The sequence below is a fragment of the Wolffia australiana genome, chromosome 4, assembly GCF_029677425.1.
Source record: "Wolffia australiana isolate 7733 chromosome 4, ASM2967742v1".
NCBI lineage: Eukaryota > Viridiplantae > Streptophyta > Magnoliopsida > Alismatales > Araceae > Wolffia > Wolffia australiana.
The window spans coordinates 2,128,689-2,151,284 of record NC_135838.1 but is presented as its reverse complement, the minus strand read 5'-3'; the positions used below and the strand labels follow the sequence as shown (position 1 = coordinate 2,151,284).

Here is a 22,596-nt window from a genome sequence, read left to right as displayed (position 1 = left end):
TCTCTCCTCTCTCTCTCCCTTCCCCTCTCTCTCTCTCCCCCCCCCCCCCTCTCTCTCTCCCCCTTTCTCCCTCTCTCTCTCTCTCTCTCCGTCTCCCTCTCCCCCTCTCCCTATCTCTCTCTCTCCCTCTTTCCCTCTCTTTGACTCCCTCTCTCTTTCTCGTTTCCTCTCTTTGACTCTCTCCCCTCTTGCCCTATCTTTGACTCTCTCTCTCTCCTCTCTCTCTCTCCCTCTTCCCACTCTTTGACTCCCTATCTTTCTCTTCTCTCCCTTTCCTTTTCTTTCACTCTCTCTCTATATATATCAATATCTATATCTATATATCTCTCATATTTCTCATAAAAAAACACCATAATACACTTGAATCCATTGAGAGTCATAAGAAACATAGTGTGAACATTTAAGCGTTGACTCAGTCTCTCTGCCGTCTCCGACACCTCAGTCACTCTCTCTCTATATACACACACATTTCTCTCTCATAAGAAAAGACAACTATACACTTGGATGTGTGGAGACTCATAAACAAAGACCATCATGCCCCCTTCTCCCTTCATCTCTCTACCCCATATTAGAATTTCGATCATGGGTCTTCTGAACCCTGTAATTAGCATGTCACTGAAAATTGAAACCAAAAAAATGGAACCGGCATCTCTACCCCTTCAATTAAGCGGTACAATCAACTATCTGATACCATAAGAAAAATCATCATTCTCTATGATCTTCACTCTATTCTTAAAAAAAATACAATACTAAGTAAAAAGGAAATAGACGGCAACATTCACCAAAATCAATCTCTTCGTCTTCTTATGACATTTCCCAATGCCATTATGTTTATCGAATGTATCCGATTTGAACTGTGAATGTTTATATTTTTAGAGGGTTTAGCCATAAGTTAATGTTAGATTCAAACGCTTTCCAGCTATAGTTCCGGATCGTCCCGGACGTGGATGAAGGACGGGACGGGACGAATTTTGTCCCGTCCTACATCCGATGTTAGCTCAAGGACGAAGGACGGGATGGTTTTCATCCGCCGACAAAAAAATCGTCCCGTCCAATAATCTCGGGACGGTTTTTCGTCTAGTCCAGTCCTCCCGGGATGAATTTTCGTCCCAAAATTCGTCCCGGACGAAAAAATCCCATTTTATATTTTTAATATATTAATATAGATTTTTCTAAGTATTTTAAGGAAAACATGGAGGAGAGAGATTGCAAATGCACATATGTACAATTAATTCTGAGCGGCGTCAGTTTGCACGCGCGAAAAAACCCAAGGACCTTGATGCAAATTGGCATAGCGATGCCACATGGAGAGATCTCAACAATCGGATGTGAATCCGGCAGTTTTTTGTCCACATCCGTCTGTCCATCGTCCGAGACCTCCGGACGTACGCTTTTTTTGTCCCACGGGACGAAAACCGTCCCGTCCGGTGGTCCCCAGGACGAATTTTTGTCCCGAAATTCGTCCGTATGATCGGACAGGACGATTTTTTCATCCCGGGACGAAAAAATCATCCCGTCCGCGTCCCTGAACTATATTTCCAGCTGCAAAAAAGCTATAGCTGATAGCAAGACCGCTACTTGTCATCTTTAAGAAGGATGTTGTGCTTCAACACCCCCCCTCACGACACCTGCCGTGCCATATTTATGGCATGAGCGTGTATCGTGTTGCTTCTGGGATTCGAACCTACGATCTGGGCTCTGATACCATGTCAGATTCGAGCACTTTCTAACTATGCTAAAAGGTATAGCTGATAGCAAGGGCATTACTTTTCATCTTTATGCAGGATGTTGCGCGTTAATAATGAATAAAGTGCGAGACTTTTTTCTTGATGTTAAAAATGTGTGGAAAAAGGGGTGATAATTGTTCATTATTAATTAATCAACTATTTCTTAACTAGAATCAGGGTTGCGATATATCAACAAATTAAGTAAGCTGAAAGCTCTGCATGCTATTTGGAAAAGATTGGAAATCATACCTTGACAACAAAAAGAGCTTCATTATCGAAAATCTGTTGTCCACTGCTGACATGGAGACCCGAAACACATCCAGAACGGGAAGCCCTCACCACGTGCTGAAGCAAAAAATTGTCTCAGAAGAAAAAACATTTAAAAATTCATCAACATGACCACGTAAAGACTTTTGTCTCTTTATACATCAGTTTTTGCATTAAAGTAACATAAAATAGTATAAAAAAAAAATGATGATGGGCCCACTGTTGCTTAACGTTGATCAAAATGTTTCTTGGGGATATTCTTTTGGTATAATTTTAGAATCCAAGTTAATAACATGCGAGAATATCAGTATACTTAAGTTTGAGCCCTGAAAAAGGATTTTCTATTTTTGGTTGACTAATCAAGACAGTTTTACCACATTGTGAGGTAGCAGCTAGCAGAGAATTGCATCAAACGTTCTGATCTGTAATCTTCACGGTGAACTGCAAACACTTTAATAGTTCTGTTTATTTAACATTTTTCTTTACCAAATACTATCAAAAACAAAATTTAAATGATAGCACAAAAAGGTTTCTAGGGACACGTCAACATTCATATTTGATATGGAAATGCATGGTAACCACTCTCCAAATCATATTACTAGTATTGTGCTACAGTTATTTAAGAATAAAGGAGAACACAATGGGATGAAAAATCAACTTTTATGAAGAACACATAGGGAACTGTTGATGGTCAACCTGGGAGATAGAATTTAAAAAATCATGACATCCATACCACTCTACCATATTTTAATGATCAAAGAGATCATGGAAATTTCACTCATAAAAAATCCAAGGATTTTTCCAGTGAAAGCTTGGAAAAACTCACAAAACAAGCGAGACATTATCTTCAGACATCCTCTTAAGAGATAAAAACACAATAAGATGAAATAAGTTTTATGAATAACACATCTGAAGCAGTTAATTATTAACCTGGATGATACAATATAGAGATTCATGACATTCACATCATTCTTAGGTATTCCAATTTAAAAAAATTGGCAAATTACAGGAAAAAATGCTAGTATTTTCTAGTGGAAGCATGAAAAAACTGAAAAGCTAGTCGGTTATGTTTAGGCATTCTCTATGAGAAAAATAGTATATGAGAGAAATAAAATAAAAATAATACTATTGTTATTCCAACAACAGTAGAGATTGGGATAAATCGACTCATCAAAATAAAAAATGAAAGGGATTTTTCAGCAAAAACTTGAAGAAACTCACAAAAGCTAGCCAATAATCTTTAGGCATTCTCGACGAACAAAATAGGAAATGAGAGAACTGAAAATATTTTACGATTAATGTTTCAACGCAGAGGAGGCCCTATATTTCACAGCCCTAGGGACACCGATCAGGACACTACCCGTGAAGAATTTTGTCCTGCAGATGACAGTGGGCTTCTCACAACCATGGATTAACAGCCAACACTAAAGAAGGTGGAGTATAATTTAGAGGGATAGTTGGCCAGAGTGCTGTCGAGAGGGGGGCCATTTGGTGTTGCTGCATCAAGCACTCGAAGTGATCCCCATCTTCTACCTCTCGGTCTTGAAATTAATGATGGGGGTTGGCATGCGTCTAGAAGGCATGATGTGGAGACTTTGGTGAAAAAGCCGAGGATCAGAGAAAGGAGGGGTATGGGGGTCATTTAGGTCTCTTGTGTACTAATTAATCATACCTATTAATCACATCATACCTATTAATCACTCATTTTTCAAAAAAGTATTCCAATCACCAAATAGATCATGGTACATTCACTCATCGAGATAAAAAAGCAGGAATTTGTTAGTGAAAACTAGAAGAAACTCGTACAGAAGCTAGCTAATTATCCGTATACATTCTCCATGAGAAAGATAATGAGAAAGATTAAATAAATTTTATTAAATTATACCTAAAATCTTACCTCCATTTTCATTGCCTCTATGACCAACACAGGTTGGCCGGCCTCCACCATCGCACCGTTCTCGACTAGAACCTTGACCACCAATCCGGCCATCGGTGCCAAGATGCTCCCTCTTGGGTGGTTAGAAGAGGGATCAGTAGCGACTGGGTGGTGACCAGAAACATCTTCATGGGACCATTTGGGCTCAATCTTCTGTCTAAAGTGATGATGCCGCCCTCCATGCCATAAGTGTATATGCATATAATTTTCCTGATAAATAAAGATTAAACCAAATTCATTCTCTTCATGTTTTCTGAAGAAACGAAAAACTTCAGGCGATAGGATGGGGAAGACCTTGGTGAAACTGGCCAAGCTGATATCAGATATGAGTCCGTTGGCATCCACTCTGAAGTTAGAGTTCCCCAAGCGTGTGACTTTCACTTCCAGCTTATTAGATGCATCACTTCCGGTCTAGTTATTTTGTGGAAATAGGATTAAATTATGTCAAAATTAATTTTTAAACATTAAATTATTAAAAAATTGATATTCAGCCCATTCTGAACCAAGAAATCTGAGTTTTCAGTGTTGAACCGAAGATCTGCACAAAAAATGAGCTGACTATGTGATCGAGACGTTGGTGTAGGTCTCTACAGAAGAATGATCTTGGAAGTGGAAAGAGAGAGATACAGGACAAGATAGAAGGATGACAATGGCTATAGACTTGTATTGGCATTCAAACCCTGTTTTTGGAAATATCCCAATTCAATAACTTCTTAACTCTCTTCTTAGGTGAGGGCTACATTTATTTAAAGGGAAAATAATCCAAGGAAAATACGGAGAAATAACAGGGGTTGGGGATCCTATTACTATGACATGATAATCAAAGAACGAGAAATGTCCACTATATTCCAATTCCAGCATAAGAGAATATAAAAGAACAATGAATTCACTTGTTTCAATTGAGAAAGATGAGTAAATATCATTGATATCCTGACATCAGATGAATCATGCAAATACCTCAATCAAGTAGCTTCCATCAGGTTGGTAATGAAGGTAAATTTTCAGGATTTCTGTCTTAGATCCATCAGATTCTTCGTCCCACTCAAGCTCAAAGATTTGTTTCGCTGAATGATGCATTCGGAAAGGAGGGTCTGAGTACCACATATGAAGCAGGTCTCCTCGCCCTGTATAAGTATGCTAAATCAGATCATTTCCCCAGTGTTTAAGAAATGAATTCTAGAATAACTTTAATACCACGAAAAGTAGCTTCCGATTTCTCCCTAATAAAACTGCACATGCAAGCAACTGCAAATGCTGCATTAATTTCGGCAATGCTGTAAGTTTCTTTGAGAGCTGTGCTTCCAGACTCTACAAAGAGATCACTCTTGAAATGTTCAATGAAATGTGTTTCCACCAGGCCCTCTGCAAATGACTGATGATTCGCGAGTTTCTGGAGAAAATCAATATTCGTTGGCAAACCAGCTACCTGCAAGTGAACTATACCCGGATAAATATGAGGAAATGCCCGACAGATGATTATCCTTCTATTTAGTTTATTAAAGGCTTAGAAATGACTCAGATACTGGGTATTTGATCAAAATGATAGATATAGGTACTCCTTCAGCCAAATCGTTCCCCCGAATAACCAACTTAACAATAATCGGTTTTTTTAATCATCCTTCTTGAATTATTCTCAAAAACGAACAGATATGGACCACTGATTACAAAATAAAATTATGAAAATACCCATCTTTAGAAGGAACTTAAATAAAGTACGACTAGAACCTCATCAGAGAGGACAGTGGAGTTATTTGATTAGAATGAAAATGCAAAATGAATAAATGTAACCTGAAATTTCGACAGACAATCTTTTAGCTTAATCAATGCTGATTTTCGGTCCTCTCCCCAAACAACTAACTTTGCAATCATAGGATCATAATGCACACTGACAGCATCTCCCTGCACAACCCCTGTCTCAACACGAACTGCACAAAAAATAAATCACAACTATAAAGACTGAAACCGCAAGCATTGTACAATATCTAATTTTCCATGTAGGTAGGATGATAGAAAAATCCAAATTTGGCCATAGAATTTATGAAAATTGATGAATGGAGAATGAGATAAAAAACAGAAGCAACAAGGCGGCAAGGTAACACTCCCTTCAGCTCTAGAATATAATGACGAAGGTTCATGTGAAAGAAATAATCCTCGAAACACATTTAACGGGAGGAGATTATGAGAAGAAAAAAGGGAAATGATAGAAAAAGAGAGACACTGGGATGGGGCCCAGATATTTAGTCCTCACAAATATTTAATTCTTGAATGGTCAATGCAGAAAAAATAAAAAGTGAAGAAATGTTAATTCATCTTGAATGGTCAATGCAGAAAATATAAAAATGAAGAAGTGTTAAATTACATTATCAGTGGAATCTCTATGCCATTATTGCATAATAATAAGTAAAGCTCTCTGAGAGATAGAATGGATTACAACCCCCCAATAATTTCCTTGCCCTTCTATTTGCTTCTTGTTTTCCCTCCTCTATTATTCTCCCTCCCCAAGTCTGACATCTGGCTAGATATTTTGAATCCAAGTAAAATTATGAACATTTTTTTTTGAAAGATAGATAGGGGAGATCACACAAAGTTGCTTACCCTCCCAATATAAAAGTATGATCGTTAAGTATACGTAGGGCCTAAAAGGCTGCCAGGACCTTGGCCTGGGAATTTAAACCATGCAGGCAGAAAACCCGCAGCTGCTTGTACCATAGCATCCATCAGTGCTTCCCATTCATTGAAGATGACTTCATTCCTGCGCAGCCATAGAGCCCAGAGCACTGCAAAGGGTCGAACCGGCCCCTCTCGCCCCCTGAGTGCACCACTCTGTACAGAGTCCCAAAAGGCCACCTCAGAGGAGACATCCACCCCTGTGAGTGACTGATGGGTCCACACCGCTCAGGCAAAAGAGCATTCAAAGAAGTGATGGGCGCAATCCTCATCACTGTTTGTGCACATAGCACACTGCAGCAAAGCTTCTGGGAGCCATCTCTTCCAGACAACCGTCAGCACTAGTCTTCGTCGAAGGAGCAGCTAACAGAAAATCTCACTTTAAGGGAGAACTTTTATTTCCACATGATGCCACACATGTGGAGGATCCTCGGTTCCTCCCCTATATGTCCGTGGCTCAGCTTTGCATAAGCATCTCAAACAGAGGAGGACGCGCCTATCCACTCCCACCCGTCCTGCATTCCTCCCAGTGGGCGTAGGTGTATAAGGATTTGTTGCATGTTCATATAATCTTCCACTCTTTGGTCGGATTGGGTGTTGCCCAGCCATGAAGTCCAGCGCCATCCCAGCACTCTCTAACTGTGGCATTGTGGGGGGTGATCCTTGCAAAGGCAAACATTTATGAGAGGCTTCATGTGAGAAACAAATGATCATTTCTTATAGGGATTCAAAAAGTCCAGAACACTCAAGGTGTCAGATACAGTACCCTAACAGTAGGAGGATCTCTAAACTCTGGCACGAATAATGACCACTCTATTTAGTTATTCAGCATCATTTTACTATCTACAGAACAATGAGAAATATGTCCATCGTTGCAAAGTTTAAAAATGTGTCCATCATGACACAGTCAATTGGAGACAAAAAGGCATTACTGTATGCCTTCATTCCCATGGAAATTCCAAAGGTTTTTCTAACTGGTACATATAAACATGAATCCTATGCGCACAAGAGTACTTTTGATATCCTTGCATTCCAACATGCCTTTCATCTTCATAATACCATAGGATATTTGTCCTACAACATAATTTTTTGGAATATGAGCCATGAATAGGGTATCTTCAAAGGAGGAACCCTGGTGTCTTTTTCAACCTACAAAGAGTTCATCATGTTAGCAAACTCATTTTTCATTTAAGTAGAAAAGAGGGTTTTCCAACTCCTGAATGTTTTTCCGGACTGGTGTAGCATCCCATATTTCTGTTAAACATTTAACAAGAACTATGGAACTGATTGAACAATGTCGAGTAAATAGCAGTACAATGTAATTCCTCAAAGAATCAAAGAAATTCAGAATGATCATCTCAGGGAGTGAGATGTAGGGAAAGAACAGGTCAACAGTAAGATAGTGATAAATACTACTCCCGGAAATACCAAAGACGGAGGAAGAAGCGATCTGGTCAACGAGCCGTTGACCAAGATCAGTAACCCAGGAGGGAGAGGGATCTCTCTACGCTATAAATAAAGCCTGTGCTGGAAGGACAGGTACGCCTATGTTTTCATTTCTTGGAGAAGAAACCAAATTACCCATTCGGGAAGGCCAGGAGGAGGGAGAAGATCTCGCTCACCTGGAGGGAGGAGCTCGTCAGAGGGGAGGAGCCGCCCAGAGAAGGAATCATGCTTGAAGATCGGAGTCGCCTCGACTCGAGGAGAAGGAACGTCCCAGACGGGGAGTCGTCTCGTCAGAGGGGAGCTTCGTCGACGGCGGGATCACCAGTACCTAAGATCCATCTTATAAGCTACATTGTGTTTTCGGCACTCTGCCAAACATATTATCGATTCTGGATATTCAAATTCGTTGTGATCTATCAGATAGAAAGATGACGGGTCAGATTGGCGCCACTGCTCTAGGATGCGAAAAGACCTTGCGCACTCCCACACTGGCCATAATGGAAATCTTGAAGAAGAAGCCCTCCATTGACCGGTCCACCCATGTCTTATTTATAGGCAAAGGCCATCCCACCTTCTTCTAATTTGAAATGACACTTGTGGGCCCACCTGCACATGGTGGTTTCTGTCTTCTACATTTTCTCATATAGTAGGTCCCTGATTGGACCCTATCATAGCCATTTTGCTGCCTATGCGCTGGCAATTGTCTACCCGATATACCAATAAGTAAAGTGGTATAGCGGAATGCCGAGGATATAAAATAAGTGATAGATCTAGAATTTAAACAAGTATTGGACTTACCAAAAGAAGGATTTTGCTGAGGTGGCTTAAGAATGGAACATTGGGAGATCCTCACACTCAAGAGTGGAGGAGCTATGCACATAAAACTTCTTTCTTTCTCTCATCTGTTCTTTCATAGCCTTGTCAACTTCAGATTTTCTTCACTGAGTTTTTTTCTTCTCTAATGGGGATTAGTATCTCTATACATCGCACTGGAATGTATTGACCGATGAAATTGTGTGACCAAATCTTCATCAAATTCGTGTTATCAATTTTTTTAATTCTTCAAAAACATATTTTTTAAAGAAAGAAATTATAACATAAATTTGTCCAAAAAAAATGAAGAAAACAATTAAACTTATCTCCAATAAAGGAAATCATTATATCTATAAGAGGTACCTGTTTGTGAAACTTCGACTGGACAGTAATGGTGAAGAACCCCAGCAGCAGGAAGGAAACCCTTTGGAACATTTTCAGCATATATTCTAGCTTCGAAAGCATGCCCTGGGATCATGATTATGAAAAGGAATATCCATCAGGATTATTGAAAAATATATTTAGTATCATTTCCTAACCAAATATAAAATTTGAATCATGAAGTTGGTAAAACTTGAAAAGAGTGAAAAGAAAAAGTAAACCTCTGAAAGAAAGATCAATAGATAAACCAAACAAAAAATAAATTCACATACCTAATCCACCGCCTCAGAATCAAATTGAACTCAGGGAAAAAGTAAACTAATAACTGAATTATTGATGGGAGAGATCACCAGGAAAATGACAGTATTGTATTGCACCATCATTTGACAAAAAAGGAATATCAGTGAAGTGGACTCACCGTTTAAGGGCACCTGAGACTGACTCAAGGGCAGAGGTTCTCCATTGGCAACACGAATTTGCCACTCAACAAGATCTTGACCAACAATCATTTCCGTCACAGGATGCTCAACCTTAAGCATTTTAGAAAAACAAATATATTATTAAGATACGTCAAGATATGTCAATCTTCTTTCTTCAAAAACCCATCGTCATAATAAGAGACTAGAAACCTGAAGACGGGTGTTCATCTCCATGAAGTAAAATTCCCCAGAAATTGTGTCCACAATGAATTCAACAGTGCCAGCATTATGATAAGAGACTGCCTTCTCAGTTAAAAACAAAAAAAGAATTTAATCAAACGTGAATAGACAAAAAAGGCCTAATTTATTTTTTTTGAAACATGAAAGGCCTAATATTATTATCTCCAAGCACACAATGAGAGAGAAAAATGATACAGGTATATACTCTTTAAAATAAAAAACGCTTAAAATCATTAAATTATTTCAAGATAATTTTTTTGAAGTGATAAAAGGTTTTAATAAAAAAAAGACAAAAATGATATGAAAAAAGTGTAGACAAACTTCCTCATATAGCGGACTAAGAATATGGTCTTTAATATAGAAAAAGAGGTCAAAGAGGCAATCAAAGGCCTAAACGCTGACGGGGCACCAGGCCCAGACAGCATTCCACTGTTCTTCTATAGTGAGTGCTGGGAACTGGTGGGAGCAGATGTGATGGCCACACTCGAGGATTTTCAACAAGGAAGAGAGAATATGGAGAAGATCAACAATTACATCTGTTTCTTTTGCTGAAATGCCAAGGAGCCAAAAGAATTGAAGACTTCAGGCCTATCTCACAATCCAATTCTATTTATTCGACTTTCGCTTAAGGTGAGGGCCAGGGTCGGAGAGCTCATTGCACCTACTCAGTCAGCTTTCATTCCGGGACGATTATTGGTGGAAAGCCCAGTAATGGCTGGAGTATTAACAGCATAGAAAAGAAATGGTACCCGAGGATTCCTGTAGAAGGTCAACTTTGCCCAGGCTTACGACTCCCTAGACTGGGACTTTCTGTGAGCCTCTATGAAAAGGAGAGGCTTCCCCAAACACTGGATCAATTGGGTGAAGAGATGTATCACCTCACACTCCTTCACGGCGTTAATAAATGGATGCCCCAAAGGAGGTCAAATACAGCCATAAAGAGGGGTTAGTCAAAGATGTCCACTTGCACCATTACTGTTCATGCTGGCAGTGGACACTCTCGCAGTCTGTACCGATAAGGCGTGCTTGAAGGGACTTCTGCGGGCCTATCAAATGTCAAGAGGACACCAACGGGATCCCCTTGCTGCAATATGCTGATGATACCACTTTCTTCATTGAAAGTTCAGCAAGAGAAGCAGAAAACATGTCCATCATACTCGACCTATTTTCAGGGCTCTTGGGACTTCAAATCAACCGGAATAAATCAGCCTTTCTAGGCAATGGACCGTCCCCAGAAGAGGAGTTACAATGTGCAGAGATACTAAGAACACCAACTGGGAGTTCGAATGAGGTATCTGGGCCTACCGTCGACGAAGGGGAGATGTCAATGTCAGATTGGCAACCGGTAAACGAGAAGGTAGAAAGACAGTTGCAGGGTAGGCAAGCAAAGGTACTACCAGGGGGTTGATTGGTGGTGTTGCAGTCGATACTCTCATCCATTCCAATTTTCTACCTCTCAGCATTCAAGATGCCAATGGGAGTCATGAAAAGATTAAACGGCATGATGAGACGGTTATTATGGAGAGGAACTGGCTCGAAACAAAGCAGGGGACTCGCATTGGTGGCATGGGACTTGGGGATTTCGCACATGCCAAGTATGAAAGAGGCATTACTGTACAAATGGGTGGAAAGAATTATGAACCCAAGGGACAATCTTGTCATCAAGATACTGAGAGATCGTTATGGCAGGGGTCTCTATAGGGACATAGAGGCTGAATTGATCCCAGGGGCATCACCATTCTGGCAAGGGCTTAACAGATCTTTCTAATCTTACAGAGATTCTTCTCCATCAGGCTGGGCGACAGATCAACATTCTATTATTGGCTGGATGCATGGTTGTCAAGAGGCATCCTGTGCGAGACGTTCCCCCGCCTTAACGTGCTCATGTGAAATCAAAACGCCCAAGTCCAGGATGGCTGGGATGGAGTGTGGAACCCAATCATACACGTTGCCTTATCGTACACAGTGACAAAACTCTTGGGCATGCAACAGTCTCTTATACAAATCGAGGCCAAAAGGAGAGAAGGACGGGTGGGTATGGAGTAAAGGCCCTCATTCTGTCCAGAAGGTGTACGCAAGGATCCGGGAGGGTTGAGAGGAAGATATGACGCTATTGCAGACATGCAGAGTCATATGGCAACATAAACTTACGCTGAAGTTGAGGATTTTCGGATGGCTGTTGGCACGGAAAAAGTTAGTGACAAGAGTCTTCCACAAAAGGCTACACCCAAATACATCAGCACATTGTCTCCTATGCTCAAGCGGGGAAGAAGTCTGCAATCACCTGTTCTTTGAGTGCTCATTTGCGCACACAATCTGGGCCAGTCAGGAGCTATCGATGCCGAAGGTGACCTCTGATGAGGCGTTCTGGAGCTCAGCCCAGAGGCGCAGGGCAAGAGGAAATGAAGAAGGCGGTGGCGCAATGGTGGTGTTATGGGCAATCTGGCTACACAGAAATGAGGTGTTGTTCTGGGGGAAAATGGCTTCCATGAATGGAGTTATACATGAAGTGGAGGGGCTTACGGCAGCTTGGTTTCCACTGGTAGCGAGTGAAGTGGGAAGAGGCTGACTTTCGTTGGATTTTCCGAGAAGGGACAGTTCAGTCCTCATGGGAAAGTCACCAATTTGTCGGGTGACCGTCCCTTTTATATTTTCAAAAAAAAATGGCAATGCTTTAATCGATTTTACTGCATTAAATGAAAAAAACAAAATCAGGCTCACATTGATTAGCAAGAAACCTAAATACATTACAAATTAGATAGAAAACAAAGACTCTCACGAAGAAAAAGTAGATGACTTAACAAGTCCAAATTATGAAGGATCAGAATTCAAGCCCCATGAATTCAACATACAGAAACGTGCTTTCAAAATTTAAACATAAAAACGAGACTATGTTATTTATGACGGACAAAGAAACAATTTTTTTTACAAAAATAAAAATATTAGATAGAAATAGATATCCTCTTTTTCCTCAATCTACCGGCAGATCAATTAGAACATCTCATACCAAGAAAGAGGCAACCACGAATTGTAAAGGTTTCAATAATTCCATGTAAATTCCTAAATATCAGCAGAGAAATTTTACTTTGGCTCCTAGACAAAAGTAATCATTTTTAAATGCCCCAGGTACATGACACCAGGTTCGTTGTTTAATAATTATGCAACATATAGATACAGATGAAAACTGATTTTGACACTTAATAGGGTCCAATGTGGCTTGAGGAGGAAGGTCTCAGGAAATAGCTGATAAGATCCAAGAACAAAACAATTCGGATAGGACTCTCCTTGTACAGGCGAGAGTCAAAATATAGCAGATGGAATCAATTATCAGGTAAATCAAAATGGAGTTCCATCAAAGATAACAAATGTAGCAAACACTCAGGAAGTAAAGAGACGATTGAACCAGGATCTCTCGATCCCCCTCTGGACGCAGGCTCCTCCTGCTCTCCAGCCCTCCCGTGCTCTGACGGGCCACGACGATTTCTTGAGAAACAAGACTTGGTCTCCCCGTGCTGATCCTCGTTTTTATTTATAGGCTCGTTGACTTTATTAGAGTCCACGAGCTGACGTGGACTTAAAACGGTGAGGTTAAGCCTTCTTCTTTCATACTTTCTTGAAAAGAACTTATCAATATCCTAGACTTGAGGAAAGGAGGAAAGAAGAGAGGAAGAAAGGGAAGAACAAATAAGAGAGAGAGAGATGCACTTCCAAACGCTCTGTGTAACTTTATCCAAGGGCCCAATCAATTTTCCCCGCAAAAAAGAGCATTCACATAAGAAACAAATGACCCTGGCTTGATCAGTAGTCCTAACAGCGGGCATTGACCGCACATGCTGACTAGGGGGGACGAAACCCCTATAAATAACAGAAAGGGGAGAGCGGAAGAACATTGTTTGGTTTTTTAAGAAATATTGAAGACAGATGGTTATGTCTGTCAGACGGGGGCTGGAGCGGCAGGAGTTAGTCTGCTGATCCAGAGGAGGGAAGCTTGTCAAGGAGGAAGGAGCATCTCTTCATCAGTTGTCGCTCATATCCTATTCTTTTCTTCAAGGATTTCCATGGGGTTCAAAACAGGAATAACTTCTGATAGAGTTTCTTGGTCAAAATTGATGAACTATTGTTGTTTCTTGAATTGGAACCAAGGGATCTTTTACTGATACGATCAAGGAGTGTCAATCTGGTATCAGAGCCGTGATTGGGGCTGTGACTAGACCGAGAAAACAGACTGACGATCTTGATCGCCATGGGAGATCAAGAAGGTCGTGGGAAGGCAAAGATGGAGGAAACTCCACTTACAGCAGAAATATTGGCAAACATTCTACAGCGCTTCAAGCTATGAACTCCAAATTGGAAACTAACTCTTCCGAGAACAGAGGTATGACCAAGTTCAACTGAACCAAGAACCGTTCTGAGAACAGAAAGCTATCTTTTGTAAAGGTGATTTACCTTATTTCAGTGGATCAAATGTGCAAACGCGGGTGAATTGTGTTGAAAGGTTTTTCAGAATTAACAGACTACCGGATGAGGAAAAACTACAGCTGGACTCTCTACATATGGAGGGGCCTGGCCAGGGGTGGTTCATATACACTGAAGAAAATTTTGGCTTTGAACACTGGATGCTTTTTTGCCAACATTTTGAAAGATGGTACAATTTCTCTTCAAGATCCTTGTGTCCTCAGCTTATGAATCTTAGACAGACTGGAACCATATCAGAATATCGATCGTTTTAGTTTTTTTTATGCACTTTCAACAGGATGTCAGTTATTCTGGGGGAATGGAACTTAGGCCTCTGATGTTATATAACATCAGAGGTTGTTATATAACTTAGGCCTCTTCAGAATTATAGCATATTATGCTCAATGCTATCTAATTCAAAGATAAAAGAGTAAATTTGTGTATCCAATTCATTGTATGTCAATAAGAATAAGCAATTGAACATTTCGTACTTTTGGGGACCATAAATCATCTACTATCCTGAAGAAATTAAAGATAAGCAATACCTTTACGGGGGGTCCCTTTTCTGGGTGACCCTCTTTATTTTTCAAAAAAAAAATTAAGCAATACCTTTGCAGCTGATACTGCTGCTTCTCCCAGGTGGAAACGAAAATCTTTAGAAATTCTTGGCTGCATAAAATGAAAACAATGAATAACTGAAAATAACTAAGATAAAGAGGAAAATAGCATGATAATCATCACCGCAGGAGCTTCTTCAATGATTTTCTGATGTCTTCTCTGCAAACTGCAATCTCTTTCATTTAAGTGTATCACATTACCCTGTTTGTCTCCGAATACCTGAAATCCCATCAAGATCCGACTGAAAGACGTTTTTCAGTGGGCCTCCAAAATTTGGCACATACATATTGGTAAACACAAAATTTTAAGTGAAAGCATACGATTCTATCTGTGAGGATTTCAAGTGGAAATGAGAGGAACGCGGGGCAGTGTTATGTCTTTCATTGTGGATGAGGAGTAATGGGGTCAGTTAGCCTGGGCAAACCAAAGTGGATCTTCGGCAAACCAAAGGAGTATCCACTCACCAGGGAGAAGTGACACAACTTCTCGGGCAGACCAAAGTGGATCTTAGCTAGAATCTAAAAAGCCTTGATCCCCAAAGGTTATCTGGACTCGGAATTCGCAGAGCTGGCAACTCAATCCCATTTATCCATAGTGAGGAGTTGATCTCCCTCTCATGTGTAATTGCCCTTAAAACCCAGAATAAAATGAGGCTCGACCCGCATAAAACTGTTTAAAGGTTCATTACATGGTTCTTATAGATGGGAGGAGAGAGAGTACGAAATGGCCCATGTTAATGTACTATTACGTTGAGAGATAGGAGAAAGACATAAAGAGAAAGAAACAAATTCAACAGTCCTGTATAACAGCAAACCTTTCAGGATTATTGAGGTTTCTAGCTCAAGGGTTGCATTGTAGAAGACTCTCAAAGCTACAACGCATGAAAATTTGCTTATGATCCAGTTGAATAGTTGATAGATGACCCATTGAGTATCTATCAAGAATCAAGAAAAAGAGAGGAAAAACTAGATAAGAAACTATAATGGCCTAAGCCTGCAGAATTACTGAACGTAGAAACTCTTGCCCTCTCGATTGCCGAGTACAACTAGTGCCCAGAAGATACCTCAAATGATCATTTAACTAATGCGTCTTTCCAGTAAATCATTAGCATTTGTACCTGTCTGGTGAATCCTCACGGTTGCAAACTTTCCTGCACAATTATTTAATGAGCCTGTTTGGGCCTTCTTTGATGAACCCTCAACAGGACTCTATAAAAGGTCCACCAATCAACACTTGTGACCTTCTTTTCAGTAAATTCATAACCTTAAAAACGAATTGAAATGAAATCAATAAAAAACTTGACCAATAATGCTTTTGGAGGCTAGTGTAAAAATTGACATAATGTACTGTTATTGCTTGTATTATTGTGAAGAAAAATTATAATGGGGGTCTATTTTTGAAGGAGAAGATTGCTCACAATAATATTATTAATACCAGTACCTGGACTTCTATGTGTCGTGGTCTCATGATGTATTTTTCAAGTAAAATTGTGTTGATCCCAAATGATGCAGCTGCTTCGCGTTGTGCTCCCAAAAGCGAATCCATGAATTCTTTTGGCTGTTGAACTATCCTCATACCCTGGAATGAATGTTTCTTTAGTATACTGAAGCCCTTCACCAGAATTGTAAAAATGTCATTTAATTTTAAAATTTTGATAATGAAGCTCTAAATAAAGTATTCAATCCCCCAACATTCAAGTTTTTAACGAGGCTCTGAATTATGAAGCAACCCTTCTTTGATGTTTTAAAATGCAGCAGAAATTACTATCATGAATGTGTGTCCTTTTGCTGAAGAATAATATGATCCAACATCGGGTTCATGAGAGGAAGAAAGCCTGGCCTATGAATGGGCCCAACCCAAAGGGCCGGCTCACAAATGAGGCAATTCAAACCCCCTCCCAAGCTGGGCTTAGTAGGCCTCTGAAGAAGTAGGTTTCCCAAGCTGTCGCCTCCCTCTTCCTTGCTTGGCTGTAACCCTCTCTGCATCTTGCTTTACAAGCTCAACATTAATCCCCTCGAAGAGTGGCAGCCCTCGTCGATGATCCTTTGTCATCCTCTGCCTATTCCTTTTCTCCTTACCTCAAACCTCTCTTTCTCTCCCTCGTCTCCTTCTCTCTAATCTCTCAGAATGTGCATGATTTCGGGTCAAGTGGATTTATATTGAGTAATTTGAATTTTGGAACAATTCCAGAGATACATCCCCAGAATAATGTATAAAAGAAACTAAGAAAAATTTGAAGATAAAATTGAAGATAAAACAGAAATAAAATGAAAGGAGAGGCAGCATAACAAGTGAGGATAGAATGTGCTGAATTTCCTTCAAGGGTTTTCAGGAGAGTATGAGGCTTTTCGCAGCCATGATATTCTCTGAGCCTGAACTTCCATCACTGCCAGACATTTCTCTCAAGCAGCACTGACCAAGTAACCAATTACTCAAGCTCCAATCGAAGCCACGGTTGTTAGTCTCTCTCAGCCAACTTCAAATGACACTACCACATCAGTTCCAGTCAAGGAGAACAAGGCCACGGTTTCTGTGCCAGCTTGTTCATCAATGGAAGCTTGAACACAATCACCACTCGAAGCTTTCTATTATCCTTATGAATATTTTCCTAGAGCTTCTGTTGCATCAACAGTGGATTCTCTGGTTGATGTACACTTATCTTATTACACTTCGTGATGATGCTATCACCAATTCTTTCGGACGCAGACTGAATCCCGGCAACCTCTGTGGGCTCCTGCAGTGACCCCAACTAAGTCAGGGTTGTCTGCCTGGATTTACAGATCTGAATCTCCGGCATTTTCACCTTTTTGAAACCAACCACCAGTGATTAACTTGTTAAAAGTGAGTTCCTGAATTCTTGACGCTGAGACCACACGCCATGTGGCAGGTACATACGGAATTTTATGACAACCCTACTTTTAAAAATCTTTCCTCCATTATCTTTGCAGACGGTCTGCAATTCGCATCATTAGCTTTTCTGCCAACTAACGCATTACTAAGTTACTTCTGACTTCAGTTCCTCATTCTCCTATAAATATTTAACCTTGTCTCCTGAAGAAAACTGTCCCGTGCACATTAATCCATTATCTACATTAAGGTTCTACTGCCTGAGTTGGACTTGAAGGATAATCCATTATCTGCATTAAGGTTCTACTGACTGTCTTTACTGCACCTAAAACGAACTTGAACGTCTTCAAAGATGCCCTTATGAACCAGCGACAAAGATTGGTGTTCTCCTTTGTGAGAGAGTGCTTAGTGATTTTGAATTCAAGCACATACCATGTCGACTCAAGGATTAAAGTAACTGGTTCTGTGGACTAAGAACTGAACTCCTTATACCAGAGTAGGACTTGTGGATTTATGACAAGTTTTTCAATTGTTCCCGTGCTCAGGCTGCATCAAGAGATCATGGGAAAAGTAATATACAGGTATTCTAAACAAATGGAAAAAAGTCTAATTACAAGAAAATTAAAACAAAAAAGACACATTCTCTACACTACTTATAGCTTCTGGGAAAAAAATGCAAAGAGCATTCCAAGGAAAAAAAAATCAATCACAAGAAAATGAGAAATCATCCCGAGATAACTCATCTTCTTAAATAAGATGCATCATACACCTTTAAGAAGCATACCTTTCCTCCTCCACCATGAGTTGGCTTTATTATGATGGGATACCCAATCTTGTCAGCTTCCCGCTTCAGAAACTCAGCATCTTGTTGTTCTCCGTGATAACCAGGAACAAGAGGCACGCCAGCCATACCCATTATCTTCTTTGATGCACTAACTCATGCAGGGGAAATATAGCGTTTGAGGGGAACTTTGGCTTCATACAGATTTTACAGATGTGAATGAGATTATTGATGAGGGAAAGTGAAGTTTTTACCTCTTGTCTCCCATGTCTCTTATTGCAGATGCTGGAGGTCCAATGAATGTCAGACCTTTGGCTTCACAAAGCTGAGCAAATTTGGCACTTTCTGAAAGAAAGCCATAGCCTGGATGGATCGCCTAAAATAAAGACAATGGGAATCTATCAGACTTTCAAACTCTTGGGCTAAGATAATTCGATTCCCTTGACAGGATATTCAATCCCTGACAACATACACAAGGTTATGAAACTATTAAAGAACCTTAATGGACGTTGTGAATAACTTCCGACAGGTAATTTAACATTCCAACCAATGAGTCGGATTTGTGACAAGATTTGGCCGCAATGGCTGGCCAAAGAAGAAACTAGACATAAATTAAGCTTTCAGAGGCCGGGGAGTAAAACACATAAATCGGATCTATTCACCATGACAGAAGCGAAAGATTAAACCAATTGAGAAAGATGAATTTGGGAACCGGCAATGACATTGTCAACTACGCCGAGAAAAATACCAGAAACAAACTCCAGATGATCTCTAGGCAACAAAATGTATTAAAAATCGTCAAAGGATGACAAAACAACGAAGCTCGCTGACTGATCGATCAGCATCGTTACAGATTCTCGACATGTCGTCGCATTTTTCAAACCGTACAACAAGACGCAAAGAAATCACACTAAAACAAAAAAAATCTCCAAATTACAAAATCACCTGCGCTCCAGTCCGCAATGCAGCATCCAAAATGGCCGACGCGTCGAGATAGCTCGCTCTGGCAGGCGGCGGCCCGATTCTCACCGCCTCATCGGCAGATCTCACATGAAGCGCATCCCGATCTACATCGCTGAACACCGCCACAGTGCGTATCCCGAGCCTCCTCGCCGTTCTCATGATCCGGCATGCGATCTCGCCTCTGTTCGCCACCAGAATCTTCTCGATTCCACTCACCTCCGTTCCCGACGACGACGAGGCCGAGGAGAAGAGTCTTCTCCTGCACGAACACGGATTCCATATCCTCCTCAGCTTGCCGGAGATTCTCCTCTGGATCAGCGACGCCATAGCCTTTCCTCTTCGTCTTGCTCAACTGCACAGCCCTATTTATAGTCTCCCCCGCCCCCCCCGGGTTTGTTAGAGGAGAGAGAAACGCAACTCTTGCGGAAGAGACGGGATCTCAGCCGTCGGATTTATATTCGACGGTCGTGGGCTGCCTCGGAAGGTGAAGACTGGCAACGGATAAGAGCCGTTTGGCGGGGTGTTCAGCCCTGGAGCTGACGTGGCGACTGAACCGATGAATAGATTAATCTTTAAGTTGATCAAAAATCAACTTAGAGATTATTATTTATTTCTTCCCATTTAAAATGATATATTGTATTGGCTGATGAATAAATTAAACAGAGTTAAATGATGATAAAATTTAAAAAACATGTAAATTTATAGATGATTAATATAAATATGATGTAGTTATAGAATAGTCAAGCAGATTAAATTATATGTAATTATCAAACTTAACATAGAATGAATTGGTGTCATTTTAATGTGGACAGATGATCAGAAACTGTCAAAAAAAAAATTAAATAAACTTATGAAAATAGTATATTTGAGGGAAGAGTCAGTTTAAAATATATTAACAAAATTCAACTTAGTTTCAGAAATAACTCATTGGAAACAACTCATAAATGTAAAAATATTTTTGTAAACAATGAAATGGAATAAATTTTGAAAAAAAACATAAATAATATTTTCAAAATAACATTTAAACAACTGAACACTGTTAAAAATACATTCTCAACAAAAACTTTGAATTAAATTATGAACTTAACTTAAAACTCATTAAAATAATCAATAGAATATATATGATTGAAAAATATGTACTAAGACCATGAACTTATCTTTCTATTTATATCATGATAGTAAATTCATGACTTTTGGGATACTTTCAGCAACTATATCTAGAAGAATAACCTAGGTTTAAATGCTGCTAAAAATTAAGAACCATTGAATCACAATTCTATCGAATGTGATTGGAATGTATTGTTTGATAAAAATCTTATCAAGGATTATTTGAGACATAACTGGCTTCGTAATAATCAATGGAAAGTATAACATGAGCTACGTCATATATTTCAAAAGATATCAAGATAATTAAGTCCCATGTTCATAAAATAATGTGATGAACTTCAACTAGTATATGTTAACGAGTTTACACATTGTTGGGTTCTAGGACCTTGATCACGATGAAAAACTTAAAATGATTTTCAGCAAAAGATTTAAAACAGAATTCCAACGACATCAATAAAAAATTGGATTATATTACTTGGGCATGGAGCGCATATGTGATTCATTTGATCCTAGAGCGAGTCGTATCAAGCTACTCATGTGTGGGCAACCCCTAGACATATACACATGGTCCATCTCACATGGAATCTCCTCCCTCACCTTAACAAGCTCCATTCACACTCATCATCATTGTTATGGCGTTGTGATCGCATAGGGAATGGAGAGGAGCTATGGGGAGAAGAGAGATGGGCAAATTTCATTTAGGGCCTTCCCCTAGGTATTTTTCATGAAACCCCAAATTTTGAAGTGTATCTTCTAACATCCACAATATGTGTGTATAAGTCTGTTTAACGATTTTAGTGGACCAATAACCTTCATTGGTCTTTCAAACTACTTAACTATAACATCATATATTTTTTTGAACAATTAACTATAACATCATATATATTAATTAATGTCAGCTCATTTTATTCCAATTGATAGATTGAGTCTCCAGCTGTGGGGTGCCAAGCCACACATCATACAAAAGATATAAAGGAGTGTGTATCGACTCACCCATGGAACTTGTCCATCGTCCCTCACCTTGACAAGCTCCTAGTACAAATAAGGTATGGTCAGTTGTCACACCCTCATCGGTCATTTGAGTTAGTACTGATGCATTCAAAAAATATCGGAGAACTCTTCTCATTGTCTTCCTTGAGCTCTCTCCTCTTATACCAAAATGTTTTTAATTTTTTAAAAAAAAATAAATAACAAAACTTTGAAACATGCAAAATTGTGCGATGTGTGGTGCGGATTTCCACACGAAACCACACCGCACATCGCACGTCGCTTCTGGTGCGTGCAAAAATTCACACAAGCGGTGCAAATTTTTGCACCGCACTGCATGCGCTACTCTACGTGTCCTTGTGTCGAGGAAGAAGACAAAGTACATTATCACATTAATAGTCATTATGAAGTGGTGGCGTAGTCACCATGCATCACATCACTTCTTATTTTTTCCTTTCTTTTTAACATCATCTGTATCAAATTGTACCGTCTTTACAACATAAAAATAATTATACTATGTGTAGTAGACTTTAACTAGTAATATAAACAATATTATTTCGGTTGCAGTACTTACGTCAAGGGAAAAATCATTCTCATTATCCCTAGATTCACAAAATTATATCCCTATACTCAATGAACCTCTAGATATATATAGTCTATAATTACTCGTGAAATAATCTCGCTCGCTTTTTTATATTTGAAGTATTCATACTATTTAGATTTTTTATATTTGGTTAATGAGCCATCAATCTATAGTCAATTATTTGAAGTATTAATTATCGTCCAAAATCTTATTAATAATATTTCACTTAGATGTAAAATGGAGTGCATAATGGAGATATATAGAAAGGGAGAGGGAGAGAGACAATATGACAGAGAGGACAAAAGAGGGAGAGAGATGAAGAGAGTGAGAAACAAAAAGAGAGTAAAACAAAGATATAG

At 39.6% G+C, this 22,596-nt stretch overlaps 1 protein-coding gene across 2 annotated transcripts; it reads right to left on the bottom strand.

Annotated features, from left to right (window-relative positions):
• Positions 1 to 345: 345 nt before the first annotated feature.
• MCCA (methylcrotonyl-CoA carboxylase alpha chain) lies at positions 346 to 19,914 on the bottom strand. Of its 2 annotated transcripts, none has more exons than XM_078574800.1 (16): positions 19,543 to 19,914; positions 18,852 to 18,973; positions 18,601 to 18,748; positions 16,410 to 16,547; positions 15,093 to 15,188; positions 14,961 to 15,020; positions 9,867 to 9,959; positions 9,656 to 9,767; positions 9,220 to 9,324; positions 5,719 to 5,855; positions 5,128 to 5,356; positions 4,888 to 5,054; positions 4,225 to 4,341; positions 3,892 to 4,140; positions 1,977 to 2,072; positions 346 to 598 (listed from the first exon to the last, which is right to left on the bottom strand). In XM_078574800.1, the coding sequence occupies exons 1-16, from the start codon at positions 19,885 to 19,887 to the stop codon at positions 581 to 583; spliced, it is 2,232 nt and encodes a 743-aa protein (XP_078430926.1). In that variant the 5' UTR covers positions 19,888 to 19,914; the 3' UTR covers positions 346 to 580. The 2 variants fall into 2 exon arrangements, with proteins under 2 accessions (XP_078430926.1, XP_078430924.1); XM_078574798.1 differs by having other exon boundaries at positions 5,125 to 5,356; positions 19,543 to 19,913.
• Between the last annotated feature and the right edge of the window lie 2,682 nt (positions 19,915 to 22,596).